The following is a 16,547-nucleotide window of genomic DNA, read 5'->3' on the forward strand; positions in this document are numbered from 1 at the left end:
TTTAGACACGTATCATTTCGTGACACAGTCGTTCAGTTTTACTAGCAAACCAGAAGTTAAACTAACCCCTTTCCAGCCCCCGTAAGGAGCATGGGGACTGTTCGTACGAGATACCTACATGCTGCAGCCGGCACACGTGTCACGGCACACAGTTTGGAAAGTTCTGCCTTACAGGGTTCATACCCCAGGAGGCGCTCCCTGGCTGCTGGGAAGGATCTGAGGATGGCAGAGCAGCGGTGGCAGAGCCAAAGAGTGCCCCTACTTCACCAGAGTGCATCTCAACCGTCATGTGCTCAGAAGAGGGCTGGTTTTTAGCACATGGCCTGAGAGAGGCTGGTTCTGGATGAGAAGGTTCTGCTCTGTCAACTCAGTCAGGGATTCCTCTTTTCTGCCTTCAGGCTCTTAGCAAGCTGAAGTAAAGATGATAGAAATCGGCTTGCTTTGGAGAAAAAAGAAAAGGCGAATGAACAAGAGACAGGTTGCCCATGTGCACTTGAAGCCTCCTCCATCCAGCACAGCTCAGCTTTTTTGAGGTTAAGAGAATAGCGCCATCTGGTGGCACCTGTGCTACACTGGCTTTTAACACATCCTCCAAAGGTGAAAATCACATGATTGTCGGCAAAGCAGGGCCAGCCTTGCCATTTGGCAGAGGGAGGCAATACAGCTCAAGTGGCAGGTGCCTGGCTGTATGCTTTGGTTGTGGGGACAGAGCTGTGCATGCCACATAGTTTGCCAGGTATCTCCATAACTACCCTGCAGAGAACACTTTCCTACTGCTAGTACTGAAATAAAATTCAGGTGCCAGCCCAGTCAGCTTCTGTACATGGTATTGGGGGGGATGCTATGTTGTCCTTTGCCTCAGGTAGCAAAATGTATTGGGTGGCAAAGTCACCACAAGTTGAACTTTTCCAGAGGGTTGTTTTGGGGTTTTATTTTAGCATGATGACAGGTCCCTGTGAATTATCACTCACGGACTGGAGTCATTACCGTATTTTTCGCTCTATAGGACGCACTTTTTCCCCTTCAAAAATGAAGGGGAAATGTGTGTGCGTCCTATGGAGCAAAGACACCATAGCCCCGCGACCCTCTCCCAGCTGGAGAGGTGATGCGCGGCTATGGCAGGAACCTCTACAGCCCCGTGTCACCTCTCCAGCCGGGAGAGCGCACGCGGGGCTAAAGCAGCCTCCCGCGACCCTCTCCCAGCTGGAGAGGTGACACGCAGTTATGGCAGGAGCCTCTATAGCAGCGCGTCACCTCCCCAGCCGGGAGAGCGCGCACGGGGCTAAAGCAGCCTCCCGCGACCCTCTCCCAGCTGGAGAGGTGACACGCAGCTATGGCAGGAGCCTCTATAGCAGCGCGTCACCTCCCCAGCCGGGAGAGCGTGCGCGGGGCTAAAGCAGCCTCCCGCGACCCTCTCCCAGCTGGAGAGGTGACACGCAGCTATGGCAGGAGCCTCTATAGCCGCGCGTCACCTCCCCAGCCGGGAGAGCGCGCGCGGGGCTAAAGCAGCCTCCCGCGACCCTCTCCCAGCTGGAGAGGTGACACGCAGCTATGGCAGGAGCCTCTATAGCCGCGCGTCACCTCCCCAGCCGGGAGAGCGCGCGCGGGGCTAAAGCAGCCCCCCGCGACTCTCTCCCGGCTGGAGAGGTGACGCACGGCTATGGCAGGAGCCTCTCCGCTGCGCCTTTCCGCTGCTCCCTGACCTGCTCTTTGGGGCTGGTGGTGGGCTTCCCCCCCGCCAGCCCCAAAGAACAGGTCGAAAGGAACCTGAAGCCTGGAGAGCGAGAGGGGTCAGTGCACACCGACCCCTCTCGCTCTCCAGGCTTCCAAGGTAGCCGCCTGAACGCACCTTAAACGGCACCTTGTTTTAGAGCGGGAAAACAAGAGGGGGAAAGTTCTCCCCCTCTCTGTGCAGCGCCTCCTGCCGCTTCACTGAAGGGGTGCTGGGCAGAGAGGGGGAGAATTTTTTTTTCTTGTTCTCCCCCCTCTAAAACAAAGTGCGTCCTATTGTCCGGTGCGTCCTATGGTGCGAAAAATACGGTAACTCCTATTCATATCTGGGAAATCTACACAAAGGGCAATGGCCATGTAACTTCAGTCTTGGTCTTGAGAGGATTCAAAAGGCCATGGTTGATTTCTACTGCAGCATACAACATCCATGTTAAAGGATTTGTGGGGTGGTGTAAGAGAATAATCATGCTAGCTGGTTCCAAGAAAGGATGGACATGACAGACAAGTTGCTATGCTCCCATAGGGATGTTTCAAGGGGTCTGAGAAATCTATTTGTCTCTCCTTGTGGAGCTTATAACCTTAGCAAGAGAAACACTGGACAGAGTAAATCTGTCTTCTGGAATTTACTATAAATGACAATGCCACTGGAGCAGCCCTCTTGCTTTCAGCCATCTGAAGCTTCGCATATACATTGTTTGTTGCCATGGAAATGTGCTACCATAAAGACGATTGAAAATAGCAAACATTTCATTAAGAACCATCACTTTGAATAATGCATCTGAATTCAGAAGATGCCAAGATGTTAGAATTCAATAAACAGTTTCATGTACAGTGATGTTTTGACCTAAATCTGATGTCAAGCTACGGCTCTAAATTGCATTAGAAAATATTGCAAAGCTCAGACATATAATGTTCCTGCTGGTTACTAATGCTAGCCTTCTTTCAAGCTCCATTGCAACTGTAGGGCTTGGGCCACTCTCCAAGATAAACCCTGCATAATCAGTTATATAATGCAGCTGTATTATTTGTGTCTGAAAGGGGCATTGGCCTAGAAATTAGCTAACTGCAAAGATCAAACGTTGCACAGAGAGAATCAGAGGATTAGTACAAGGCTAAATGCCTGCACAAAATGGCAGCACTCCCCACCTTTCTACACATTCCTACTGAATAGTGTGTGTAGTACCTTTACTAGTTGCCAGAGTTCTGGTTTGCAAGATTCATCCCCGCAAATTCAAAAGTACCCTGAAGCCAGCAAGTGGACCAGCCATGCTGACTGAGGATGATGTGAATTAGAGTCCAACAACATCTAAAGGGGCACCACGGGTTCTCCATCTTTGCCCTAGAGCAGGGGTCAGCAACCTTTTTCAGCCGTGGGCCTGTCCACCATCCCTCAGACTTTGGGGGGGGGGCCGGACTATATATATATATATATATATATATTTTGGGGGGGGAAATGAATGAATTCCTATGTCCCACAAATAACCCAGAGATGCATTTTAAATAAAAGCACACATTCTACTCATGTGAAAACACCAGGCAGGCCCCACAAATAACCCAGAGATGCATTTTAAATAACAGGGCACATTCTACTCATGTAAAAACACGCTGATTCCCGGACCACCCACGGGCCGGATTGAGAAGGCAATTGGGCCAGATCCGGCCCCTGGGCCTTAGTTTGCCTACCCCTGCACTAGAGTAACTCAGCACGGATTCATGCAAAAAGGTAACATGACCAACACATGAAGGTAATCTGGATCAGCTGGTAGTTTGGTATTGTTGTCTCTGGAAGTGGTAGAAGATCAAGGATGACTTTCTGAGCAACAGCATACCAGCTTCGTATAGGTGCATGCATGCAGTCAGACCTCTTCCAAAGAGCAGGAATGGGCAGTGTGGCCTCACAGTTTTGTGGAACAACAAATCCTTGAACTCAGGATGCAGTCAGGGATGAATTTTGAACACCACCCTTTGACATCTTGCATTAGCAGTTACTATGCCTGCTATGAGCAAACATTTTGGAGCTATTACCTAATAGTGGCCCTGAAAGAGACCATCTATTGAATGCAAAGTCAGGTTAATGTACACACAGGAACATGCATGTGTATAAATGCACACACACAGCAAGTGAGTAACCAGGATTATTCATGTTAGTGCTTCCAAGTTTTGCATAATTACAACGGATAACAGCCCTGAACACTGTTTGATCGCTGAATTTCATCAACAATGCAAATAAATTACAGTAACCAGGCTTCTTTCAGGAAAACCTTATGCCTGCAGTCCTGTGCATAATTATTTGAAGTCCCACTAAACTTCATGGGACTTGTCTAAGCTAAATTACACAAGGTTAGGTTGTATCACCCAGGGATTTTGTGACAAAGCAGGAAGGGCACATTTGCCTGAGGAAGCCCAGCCTAATGCAGTAAATTTTACTACTAAATACACAGTCACTGCTATTGCAGATTCACGTAAATAAACACTTTCATTCAAGGGCAGACTATTGGATCTGGGCATGTAACTGTCCCAAGTTATCTTGCATATTCCAGCCAGTTGCACCTTACCAGGATCAACTCCCTCCATTCTGGATTTGGTAATGACAACGCAACCGATTACAGACTATCATTGTAGGTTATTTGCACCTCGCTTATGTGGATTTTAAGCATCTTCCTAGAAAGTGACTTGTTGGGGGAGACTGGGACTGGCAGTACTGAATTCCACCATCAGTAACCATGCTGTCACCTCCTTTCTCCCACTCTGTACAAGGCTGTTTATTTCCTACTGAATCTGGGCAGAGCAGCATTCTGAGGCCCGTTTGCAAAGAGAATAAATCCCTCCTACTCCTCATTTGAAACAAGAGCTCTTTCTAGAAATGCTTTCCCACACTGGATTTCACATGATTAAATACTTAAAAGCCTGGGTGTTCATGCAGAGCTGGAGCTGTGATTAACACCGCGACTGGCACTGCCATACGCCACACCAGGATGCAGACGTAGAGGTGCTTCTCTGAGGAGTTTCCAAGCATAGTGGGTGAGCAACAGTGCAAACACAGAGGGCAGCCATTTGCACAAAGCACTTGGGTGACAAGACCCATCAAACAGCAGAACAGAGTTTAATAATTTTTTTGCTTTCCAAAAGGAGGGGACCTTGAGCCCAGTGTCTCTGAAAGTATTACGGCATTTTTTTCCTAAGCAGAAAATTATCAATGGTCTTCTGAACATGTGTAGAACATCCCCATGTCACAGAAAGCAGTGTTTTTAATTTTAAAAACCAGTATTCAGTTATTTGGACATATGCAGGATACCTCCGTCACAAATGCACTTTATAAGTAACTCCATCTGCTCCTATTTTTCCCTCCCAAACTGAAGGGGGAAAGCAGGAGGAATGTGAGTTAGCTTTCCCTTCTCTGACAAAGTCTAGGGAAGAGCTGTAACTCAGTGGAGGAAGAGCATCTATTTTGCCTAGGATCCCATCTGATCTCTGGGATTTCCAGGTAGGGTTGGGGGAAAAAACCCTGCCTGAAATCTTGGAGAGCCACTGCCAGTCAGTACTGAGCTAGATGGACCGATGATCTGATCTGATAACAGGCAGATTCCTATATATGTTCTTCTGCTTGATCTGTGGCTACAAGGCCCAGTCTGATGGGAGCTGCCTGCCGTCCACATTTGGAACACGAGCTTAAAGTGAGGCCACTCCTCTCTCACTCCCTTCCACTCCCTTTTACATCACCTGCTGTGGTTAGCAGAAGGAACGCACAACACAGCTACTGATCTGACAATTACAGTTCAGTAATTTAACAGGAAGCCTATAGATTCCAAAAGGAACTTACTTGGGATACACGGGTGCTTAGGATCTCAAGTCCTTTGCAGCGTTAGCACCTGAGCGGCACACATTCCCAAGCCACCCAAATCCTCTAGGAGGCTCACTCTATACGCAAATAGAACAACACATGGGGTAAACAAGCTTATATGGGACAGGTGTGTTTCGAATGTTTCTGCAGGAAAGCCTTTTACCCTCCTTTCCAAACAAAGACATTGGGAGTTGGAGAAAAATCCAATCTTGTATTATGGCTTTAGTCAGGCTAGCTGCAAATAACAAAAGCAGGGGCCGCGGAAAGGGGTGACAGGTCTGCTTTCAATGATCTTCCTGTGACTTCACAAGTTATCTTTCATTCATTCCCATATTAATGCAAACATTAGGGAGAATAGGAATAGATAAGATGTAAAAGCAGGGCACAGTCATGAGGATTGAGCAAGCGTCAGCTTGACTGTGCATTATCAATACTTTTTGTACCAGGTTAGGTTTTACTTGAAGCTATTTGAACAATGCAAAAAGATAAATTGAATTCCAGGTACCCACATAAAATGGACTTTGGGAATAATAACAATAAAAAAAAAGTGTGTCTGCTTCTGCCAAAGACAATTCACTGCAAGATACGCCTTGGCTGAAACACAGCACTTTGTGACCTGCACGTAGCACATGATAATTCAGACAGCAAGTGGCTTCAGGTATTGTTAGGACTTAAGCCTAGGCCTGATCACAGGTGTATCTGGTAGACAATAGCAAGGAAGACTCTGTGAAAGGGCAGCAGATCTGCAATGGTCTCAGACACAGGCTCAGAACCAGCCAAATTCTCTTTACAGGCATGTACACTCCAGAAACCAAGGAAAATTTTAGACTGGGCAGATGGATTTTTACAACACAGCTGCCTCTGCCCACCAAGTTACAAATGCGTTATGCTTCACACCCAGCAGCAATAAAAAAACCTCTGGAGAAGTAATAAAGGGCAAAAGGTAACTAACAACTGGCGAAGAGACATTTGCTTTTAACAAAGTCCCCAGAGTGCTACTGCTGAACCACAGCACTCTGCTGCTGCAGGCAACACAGCTACTTTTCCAGAATTAACAGTTGTGCATCTTTAGATTAAGTAAAACTAATCTGCTGCGTTAAGGAAATAATAGAAGTGAAATGGTTTAGGCAATTGCAATAGGACTCGTATAAATACTTATTAATAGCTGTGCCCCTGCTCGCTTCACTCATCAATCCCCTCACCTTAAGCCCAAGGTTCCCCTCCCCATCACATGCAACTACAAAACTTGCTTTTCACCTTCCCAAACCCCATTTCTGAATCTACTTCTCTCCTCTGTCATGCAGCCCGGTTTTGTACCCATGTTCGTCTACTTCCCCACCCTTGTGTGTAACCCGCCGCACACGCACAAACCACTTCCATGGTAACCTCCTGCAACTTCCTCCTCCCACCCATTGCAACTGCTAAAGACCCTTTTTAACCTTCCGCCCAGTTAGGAAGCCAAGCCACCCTCCCTTCCTGTTTTACAGACCCTTTCACACCACTGCTTTAATCTTCATCCCCTTTCAGGTGCCTTCTACTCCCTCTTTTTGCAACCCGTTTTCACATCAACTCCCCTTTTCCTACCTCCTCCTCCTTTTTCAACTTGCCCTTGCACACAGATAACCATCTTCATGACTCCTCCTCTCATTCTGCAAACCTTTTTGGGGTGGTGTATGTTACTACATCTTTTAAGATGTATGAAACCTTCAGAGAAAGCCTGCCAAGTTTGCTCAGTTAAGAGAAGGTTAAGTTCAGATTGCAGGTGTTGTACATATATGGGTGTTTGCTCGTTAATAAAACACCTGTTCTAAATTACTACATCAAATCTGGAGCTTCCAGTTGAACTCAACTCGTGGTACCAGGAGTGAAATACATGATCTGAAGGAACTGTGGAATATTTGAAGGCTCCACATATGTTTATCTCTCTCACATGTGGCGGCTGCAGAGTAGAAGAGGGAGAATTTTGAGTACAGCAAGAAAGGAGGGACACTGAAAAGAGGGGGAACTGGCTGTTTTAAACAATGCTTTGAGTAATGTGTGGTGAAGGGAAAGTGAGAGGGAAAATGCTCTCAGCTACCTCCCACCTGCCTGCGTATCTTCCTACTTTACAACCAGTTCAGACATTGGCAAACAGGTCAGCTGACTCCTCCTTAGACTCAGTGTTGCCCCTTGTAGAACTCAGCAGGGAAGTTGATGGGGACAACATTAGAATGAGTTGGGTTTGGCTGTCGTTGGTTCTGGCTCAACCTACTGTTGTGCCCCCTGCCTCCTGCCCTGCCAGTCCGACACTGGTGCAGACAATACTGGACTAGATGAACTAGTGGTCTAACTTTGTATATAAGGCAGCTTCCCGTGTTACCAATGGTGAATAATGCAGGGCCAAGAATGCAACCGACAGGGGGTCTCCTAAGCAGGCAAGACTAGCTTTAGCAGAGAACAGAGAGGGGTAAAAATCACTGCTAGGCAGACATCTTACAAATCAGCTGGATTTACTGTTAAAATACATTGGCAAGAACTGGGATACCACCCAGAGGTCATATCTCAGGCACAAGTAAAGAAACAGGTTAAAAAAAATATTTTTTCTTAAAAAGGGGGAGAGGAGATCCCTCCCCAACCCACGTACAGATTAGTGTTCGTTTTATCTTAAGTCTCTTGTGGACCACGACAGGCACATTTCTGTTGCTGTTCGTGATCACTGGCTCTGTCCTTGCAGGGCTGTTGGTACCAGTGCAGCCGCTACTTGGCTGCTAGCAGCTGCTTACGCTGTTGCTCCAAAAGGGCCTCTAGGTGGTCTGCCCTCTTCACGGCCGCCTGAAAAGAGAAGATAATTCAGTTCAGGGGAGAAATATGTATAGCGGTGAAAGGATGAAAAAGGAAAACAGCAGAATTTGCCATGCAAGGATGTAATCGCAAAAGTTAACAGAAGCTAATAAAATGAACGCAAATCAAAATAATTCTGATTGTTAAGGAATCACTTTTAAAACAGGAAGGTAAAAATTGTTCAAGGTCTCACTTTTATTGTTGAATTTAATGCGGGCGAGTGGGCGCGGAGAACAGGAAATAGGTACAAGTTAAATTGCAGGGAAATGATTTGGGATTTCGAATGATGGGACAGAAGTGGTTAAAAAGGGTGAGCATAAGCTTCATGTGGCATTGCAAAAGGAGGAATGTTTTACAAGATTGTGTAGGTGTTAATCTAATCACAGTCAGGATTTATCACATTTAGGAAATGGATTCTAGTATATGTTGGAGAGGATGTATAGAAACAAGTAATTAGAGACATCCATGGCAAAGTTGTCCTAAAATCCTGGAGACATGGAGGAAAATGTTAAATATCATTAAACAAATTATGGGAACTAATCTAATAAAAAACATGCTGATTAATTCATTTAATTAATTAAACCGACTTTTAAAAAACCATTAATAATCTCTTAATGAGTACAAAGGTGTTGGTGAAAAGATCCCGAAAATGTGATAAGGAGTTAGCAATTAAAAAACGGGGATCTTGAAACTGCATCAACGTGCAGAAACTAACTAGCCACATGAAAACCAAAGAGAACTGAGAAAGTTTTATTCTATCTTGGGAAAATCAATGACCAGTTTACTGAAGTGTTTTATTTATGGATTTCCGGAACTTTGTGCAAACATATGTGCACTGTCATATTGATCCAACTGATCCTTCAAAATTAAAAAATAAATAAATGCTAATACTGCTTTTTATTACCCACAGCAATTGTTGTTTTGGCTGATGTTTCCTAGCAAAGAGTTCACACATTCAATTAAATTGCACACTGGATGGAATAATACTTTCCCCCATTCTTCTTCTAAACTAATTTGCTGCTCAACTCTTGCAGTGGAGCGGCTTCTCTGTGGCGGATGGCTACAATCGTGCTGGATTGAACAGGGTAATACCAAAATTACAAATTCAAATAGCTTTATTCATCTTATTCCCCTGAACATTATAAAATTAACAGCAGTAGCAGGAAAAATAACAACAAAATGAAACACAGGCTGGAATCCAATGCTGTCATTGCTCATATGGAACAGCTTTTGTTCTAGAAGACATCTCTACTAATGTGAGAGGAGGGAAGGAAATATTCTCCAACTCTCCTTTCACCCCACACATGCCATCTTTTGCTCTGTTCTAGAGGGTCTGGGAAAGCCTCTAGAACAGATTTTTGAAGGGCTCCACTGGGAGATACCCCACCCCTCAAGTATTCAGGCATCCACTGGATGAAAAGCCATTATGCAAGTGGAGCGGCAAGACTGAATTCCACTCTTGATATCGCTAGCCAGCTAGCTTTGGTTTGCTCTTGATCTTTCTAACTGCCTGCAGAAGTCAGAGGATTAATTTATTTTATAGGGCTTTGGTCTCTCCTCAGTAGTCTCTTTCAAGGAGGAGTTGGTGCCACGAGCATTTCATAATTCTTTTGCAAACTGTGACTCGGCAGCCAGCCGGTGCCTTCAAGGTCTCTTCCCCTAATCAGCCCAGGGCTAGCTCTGCCATGTCACAATCTCCACCTGCGTCCTTGGATCCCATGAATTAAAGCTATCATTGTTTTCCTCACTTTTGTCTTATTCTCTGCATCAATAGTGACAAGGATAAGCAGGTTTGCAGCTCTCACCTCGTGTAGCTTTCGAAGGCTGTTCACTGCTTCCTCTTTCTTCACAATTGCTGTCTTCACTCTACAGAGAAGAAGGCGAAAGGAGACTGAGACCCAGGGTCATACACTTATGGCACCCTTGATGTTCTGCTGTTGTGTTGGAAGCTGGGGAAGAAGAGGAAGATGTTCCTGCTTCTGCAAGGACAATACCTGCCTCCTCTCTTTGGCTTCTCTAGAAGATCTCACATGGCGATATAAGCCCTTTCCCGACATTCAGTGGTGAATGGTGCCCCCAAATGAAGACAGATTTAAGTAGACTGTTTAAACATGTAGTAACTCCAAACATGCAGTCTCTGTACATGTGACCGGGCACCCTGCTAAAAGGCTGGGTTTTCTTTAGGCAAAATGTGATGCTGGGTTTTTTTTGGGGGGGGGGTTGTGTGTGTGTGTTAAAAATAGGTCCTGTTATACATGGGTCTTTATGCTCTCAGAATAGCAGTAAGAGATTATACAAATGTCTGAAAAATGACTGGGGTGCAGGTTTCTTTTTAGAGACAGCAACAAATGAAGAACCACCCTGAGATCATATGATGAAAGGCAGTATATAAATCTAAGGAATAAATAAAATAAAATATGGGACAGGTGACATTTGAAACTACTGGTTAGTGCTGCAAAAATAGATCATTTTGCTTACTCTGCTGTCTGAAGATCTTGAAGATCCAGATTAACTGTAGTAAATCTTTAAGCAAAAAAGACAAGCAACTCAACCTATTGCGTTCACATGCAGTCTAGGTCCAAGGGACGAACCAAAGCTACAGGGACAGATCAGTGCTGACTTGAGATAGCGAAGAGGAATTTGTGCTACTGAAAGTCTCAGAAGAAGTGGTGGGACACAATATAGGTTTTTTCAGTAGTCAGGGACAGCAAGACCTCAGAACCAAGCACAGGTCTCTGACCTTCCCTCCTCATGACTTTCAGATGCAAAATACGTCGATCAGCTTATCGGTGCCAACTTGCATAAGATTATACAGGTCACAATTCAGCTTGTTGTGGTGCAGAACTGCAGTTATCTAGGCACAGAATGCTAGCTCCCTTATTAGCTACACAGCCCTGTCACATCGCCACTTGACAGTTTTGCACCTTGGCAGGGCTGCCACACTAAAACTGACAAGAGCTTCTGCCTTGGGCGTGCATGGGCGGAAAAGACAACTGCAAGCGTTATTTGGCATATGCCAGCCCAGGTTGCTGCAGCATTGTTCTAGGTCAGACCTGAACTCATCTACCGCAAGTGAGATCAATCCTCACCTTTTATGCACTTCTTCCAGCTCCTCCTCTTTGTCCCTCCTCACTCTGTCCAGTTCCAAGCGTTGCCGGGCACGAAGCTCAGCCATTTCTGTCTTGAGCCGCTTGTTCTCCTCCTCTGTGCTCACCAGCCGATCTGCAAATTCCTGCCGGATGACCTCAGAGAGGCTGCTGCGCTCCTGACTTAGCTGATCCGCTACCTGTTACAGCAAGCAGAGAGGGGGAAAAGTATGTGACATACTGATGTCACTTTCCAGATATGCAAGAGATAAAGTCAGAGAGAAGGCAATGCTCAAGCTGCCATCCAAGGTCTGTCTAATTCTTTATTCTGCAGTTCACACCAGCAGAATTTACAGGTCCTTAAACCTTATCCAAAAACAAGAACCCACACACCTCTCCCATACTCATCGCATCAGGGTCTCTGGGATTCCTCCCTACCTTCCCTTTCTCCCCTGGATTTGGAGAGGAACCTGTCTGAGCAGAAAAAGCTTACTAGGAAGTCACCGTTCACCTTCTCTGTGATACACCCACCTTTCGGATATCCTCTGTCTCCTGTTCCTTCTGCCGCAGCAGACCTCGCAGGTGAAAAATCTCGCCTTCTGCCTCTGAGAGCCGTCCCTTCATCTCGTTGCAGCGCTCCTGGAGTTTACGTTCTGAGTGTTCCATTTCTTGCAGCTCTGCTTCATATTTGTCCCGCAATCTCTTTATTCTGAATAGAGAGTGGGAAGAGCTCCTGACTGCCTGCTCATGCTGGAGCAGACCCCCCAGTTTTGTCAGGAGGCCTTTGAGGCATAATACAGCTCTTAAGACCATTTTTATGAATGAGGTGACTGTAGAGAAGGGTTCTCAAGCTTTCTGCCCACTGGGGCCACTTGAGAGGGCTGAAAATTACTGAGGTCTAGAAGTCACAAAATATTGGTGGAAGGGTAGAATTGGTTTGGAGCTCATATCCTGAGGCATTGCTTTACAAATTTGCCAAAGCACAAATGAAGTGTTCTGATCTTCTGGCACTCTGAACAAAGTGCGTTTGTGTGTAAAGGAAAGCCAGTTCTGAGAAAGTTCCTTCTATCTTTCAGCTTTCAAAAAGACACAGATAAGTGCCTTCATTCAATGACCGATAAAGGCACTGTGGGCCATCTATTGCATGCACCAGATCTAATGAATACCTGGAGCGATGAGAAAAATAAAAAAGGCAAGGTAGCAAATATGTGGGCTCAAGGACCTCGTCACAAAGGAATACCAGCAATCCCACCTGTAAAGTCAGGATTATTACCTGTTGCTTCAAATGGCCGGTGATTCAAGGAAAGCAAAAGAAGTGTGTAAAATATGCAGATACACACCAGCTGACTAGGCCAACTACTTGCCTGTGTGGTTGAGGGTCACAATACCTCGAGGACCACATCTCCCCATATGAACCAACCCAGACCTTGCAATCATCACCTGAGGTCCTACTTTGTGTGCTTCCTTCATGCAAGGACCAGAGGGTGGAAACACAAGAATGGGCCTTTTCTGTGGTGGGTCCCAACTTGCGGAATGCTCTCCCCAGGGAGGCTCGCCTGGAGCCTTCATTACATTTCTTTAGGAGCCAGGCAAAAACATTCCTCTTCTCTCAGGCCTGTGGCTAATTAAACAATCTATGCCTTTTAAACTATGTGTGGAGGGGTTATTGCTTTTGTTCATTTGGATGCGGGTGGCGCTGTGGGTAAAACCTCAGTGCCTAGGACTTGCCGATCGCATGGTCGGCGGTTCGAATCCCCGCGGCGGGGTGCGCTCCCGTTGCTCGGTCCCAGCGCCTGCCAACCTAGCAGTTTGAAAGCACCCCCAGGTGCAAGTAGATAAATAGGGACCGCTTACTAGCCGGAAGGTAAACGGCGTTTCCGTGTGCTGCGCTGACTCGCCAGATGCAGCTTGTCACGCTGGCCACGTGACCCGGAGGTGTCTGCGGACAGCGCTGGCTCCCGGCCTATAGAGTGAGATGAGAGCACAACCCTAGAGTCTGGCAAGACTGGCCCGTATGGGTAGGGGTACCTTTACCTTTACCTATGGTGTGTGTGTGTGTGTGTGTGTGTGTGTGTGTGTGTGTGTGTAGCAAACTGCCCTGTGATCCTCAGATGAAGGGCAGTATAGAAATTTTAATAACAACAACAACAACCCTGCACGAGGTCCACACTGAGAACCCAGCTTATAAAAAGCTTGAGCCAAAATGCAGAATGCCATCTGGAGAACAACGGGAACGCAATTATTTTTGACCTTCGTACATAACTGATTTACCTGTTCTCTGTGGCTCTCTCACACTCTTCCTTAGCAGAGGACATGTCAGCTTCTAGCCTCTGAATGACCAGTTCAATCTCCTTGTCCCTCTCCTTCCGCACTTCTTCCCTCAGCTCTCGCTCCCGAGTGAGCAGCCAGGCCTCCTGAAGGCAATACAAGAGAGCCCAGGTAAAGTTTAATCTGGGCAACCCAGGTAAAGCGAGAGGGCAGCTTAAAAGGGGAACTACAACATTACCTCCTTCTTCAGGTAGTTGGCCTCCCAGGCCTGCTTCTCCATCTCCAGCTGCACCTTCAAGGCCTGCACCTCTGCCTTGAGGAAGGAGGAAAGAGCACAGTGAGGCGGGGATCAGGGACAAAGGAGAGAGAGGGGCTGACCCCTCAATCTCTTCCCCTTCCAATATATTAATCCTGGTCCAAGATTTCCAAATCAAAAGAGCATGTGTGTTTGCCAAATGGATGCTCAAAGAGGACTGAAATTATTATTTTCATCTACACCACTCCAAATGATTCTATGATTCTGTGATTGAAAGGATGGAGCACTACACCAGGCTTTCTGCTTTGCAAGAGTGCTCCACACCCGGTGCAACCACATCGGTTGCGTTCCCCCAGAGCCGCCTCTGGCCACAGGAAAACGAAGGTGGCAGGACAGAGGCTGTTTTCAAAACTGCTGTCTGTCTCCAACCTCAGCCTTCGGTTTTATACGTCCACATTCTTCACAGAGACATAGAGGCCATGGCCAGGCTTACTACTAGCTTGCCAGGCTCTTTGCCTGTCTGTGTGTGGTCTCACCTTCCAAACTGCACCCCACTCATCAAACAGAAAGAGAACTGGGAGCAGATTGGGATTCCATTCTAGTCCTGCAATGAAACAGGTCAAAAAACTGAGGTCACTGACACAATTTGTCTGCCAACCCTCAACCACACCATCTAAATCCAAGTGGCAAGTGCTGAATAATGGGAAATAAGGGTTTTCTGGTAGCCCATTCTAGACAAGCTTATGCACTTCCCTGATAAGCTACAGCTTGAGAAGAGCTAGCTCACGCCAGCCCTCTATAGCAGTGGAGGGAAGATTTCAGGCTTGTTTGATCTGCCGTGGTTTTTGTTTTGTTTTTTTACTAGAACTCCATGATCAATCAATCAGAGCCATATTCAAAAGACACAGGGGTAGATCTAAAGACCAGGGTGGCTTTGAGCACTTTCTGAGCCCAGAAACTGAGCTCAAAGTCCGTTCCCACAATGGTTAGCTGCTTTCATTTCAGTACCCTAATTTAGGGTCATTTTGCTGTTGCTGCTCTTGAACCATTCTTTGTTAAAACTATCTGGAGTCAGAAGCTCTTACTGATGCGCAACAAATGTACCAGATCTGCCTTCTGCCCACTCCTGTCCTGTATTGTGCCATGCCTCCCTGTAGAAAGCTGCCCCAGTCCAACAGGGGAAGTGCAGGTAAGTCCATGGGACAGAGCTGATCTACGTAACAGGATACATGTTTAGGGAGGGGGAGGGCCAACAGGAAATCAAGATGCAGTTAAAACTACATTTTCAACTTCAGAAACCAATCGAATCATATAAAGCAAAAAATGTCATCTACCGATAAACGAGAGGGTATATGGCCCAGCAGCGCAGAAATCCCCAGGGTTGTATACACCGACCTGATGGCGTCGCTCCTGCTCCTCCTTCCCTTTCTTATATTCCTCCTTCAAAGCTTTGGTAACAACAGAGCTGTTCTCTTCCAGCTGCCGCCGCAGGTCCTCCAACTCAGTCCTCTGCCTGGGGAGCACAGATCAATACCATGGAACTGACAGCTTACCCGGCTTGGCAAGACAATCCAGGGACAAGCTGGACCTCTCTGGAGAAATGGGGGAAATTGGAACCTCAGTCTGTTCTTAGTCACTCTCCCAGCAAAGGCAATTTAGAGAACTGACCCAGGGTGGCATGGGGAGAGCACGTACCACAGTGTTTCAAGCATCTTGCAATACACAGCAAGAGAGGAAGCCGCAAATCTTCCTGAGAGCTAAAATTTCCCCCTGGAAGTGGAACAAGCTGCTCCAGTCTCACCTGGTAACTTAGTATGAGATGTCTATGATGAAAACAATACACTCTGGGACTTGGTGTTTGTTACCTTGCAGAATTCCAGTACTTGGTGGGTTCTTTCTATGCACTCTGCACTGTACAGACAAACCTGCTCTACATATCCAGCAGCTTTGAAGCCAGTACCTACTTCTCTCACCTGGCCGCCTGCTGGTTGAGCCTTTCTTTCTCCTCGGCCACCTCATTGTACAGTCGGCGCCTCTGTTGCTGCAGAGCCTGTTCCTCCTGCTCCAGTTGTTTCTCATACCTGTGTGGAGGGACTCTTTCAGAGAGGGTCTTACCAAGGGTGCTGTATCCTTGGTTTGGCCTGAGGTTTAGGGGGAAGCAGAGGGAGCAATGATTTCCTATGCTGGGAGAAAATGTAAGATGATACATAGTCCCTTTTGGGCATACTTAAGAGTTATCAAAAAACACAGCCATCACAGAAGAGAGGGGCCAAATTTCCACTTGGGAACAGAGAAGTTGGAAGAGGAGAAACCCGGCAGCTGGGAGGAAAGGCTCAGTAAGAATGTTATCAAGGTCACAGCAAGCATGCAAGTAACTCTTGAGAGGTTGCTACCCCCCCCCCCAGCTCTGTTTATCTGCTACCTCCTTCCTATAGAACAACAACAGGTGTCTGTCTTGGCTCTCTGAAGTCAAGACTAACAGCCAGGATAGCACCACAAAGCTGTTTCTGGACAAGGAAATACAATAACAGCTTTATGGTAAGGG

General features: G+C 46.6%; 1 protein-coding gene across 10 annotated transcripts in view; it reads right to left on the reverse strand.

Annotated features, from left to right (window-relative positions):
* Positions 1–8,042: 8,042 nt before the first annotated feature.
* The window catches only part of CEP131 (centrosomal protein 131), a 36,054-nt gene continuing 27,549 nt past the window's right edge, over positions 8,043–16,547 (reverse strand). For 5 of the 10 annotated variants that reach the window (XM_081180846.1, XM_081180847.1, XM_081180848.1 and 2 more), the window contains 8 exons: positions 15,976–16,185; positions 15,398–15,515; positions 13,985–14,059; positions 13,750–13,892; positions 12,010–12,187; positions 11,482–11,678; positions 10,198–10,258; positions 8,043–8,383 (listed from right to left, as the gene is read on the reverse strand). In XM_081180846.1, coding sequence (XP_081036972.1) covers positions 8,309–8,383; positions 10,198–10,258; positions 11,482–11,678; positions 12,010–12,187; positions 13,750–13,892; positions 13,985–14,059; positions 15,398–15,515; positions 15,976–16,185 — 1,057 coding nt within the window. In that variant the 3' untranslated portion in view covers positions 8,043–8,308. The remainder of the gene's footprint in view (positions 8,384–10,197; positions 10,259–11,481; positions 11,679–12,009; positions 12,188–13,749; positions 13,893–13,984; positions 14,060–15,397; positions 15,516–15,975; positions 16,186–16,547) is intronic. The other 5 variants (XM_081180845.1, XM_081180852.1, XM_081180853.1 and 2 more) reach the window with 2 other exon arrangements.

Source organism: Podarcis bocagei, assembly GCF_964188305.1.
Source record: "Podarcis bocagei genome assembly, chromosome: 2".
Lineage (NCBI taxonomy): Eukaryota > Metazoa > Chordata > Lepidosauria > Squamata > Lacertidae > Podarcis > Podarcis bocagei.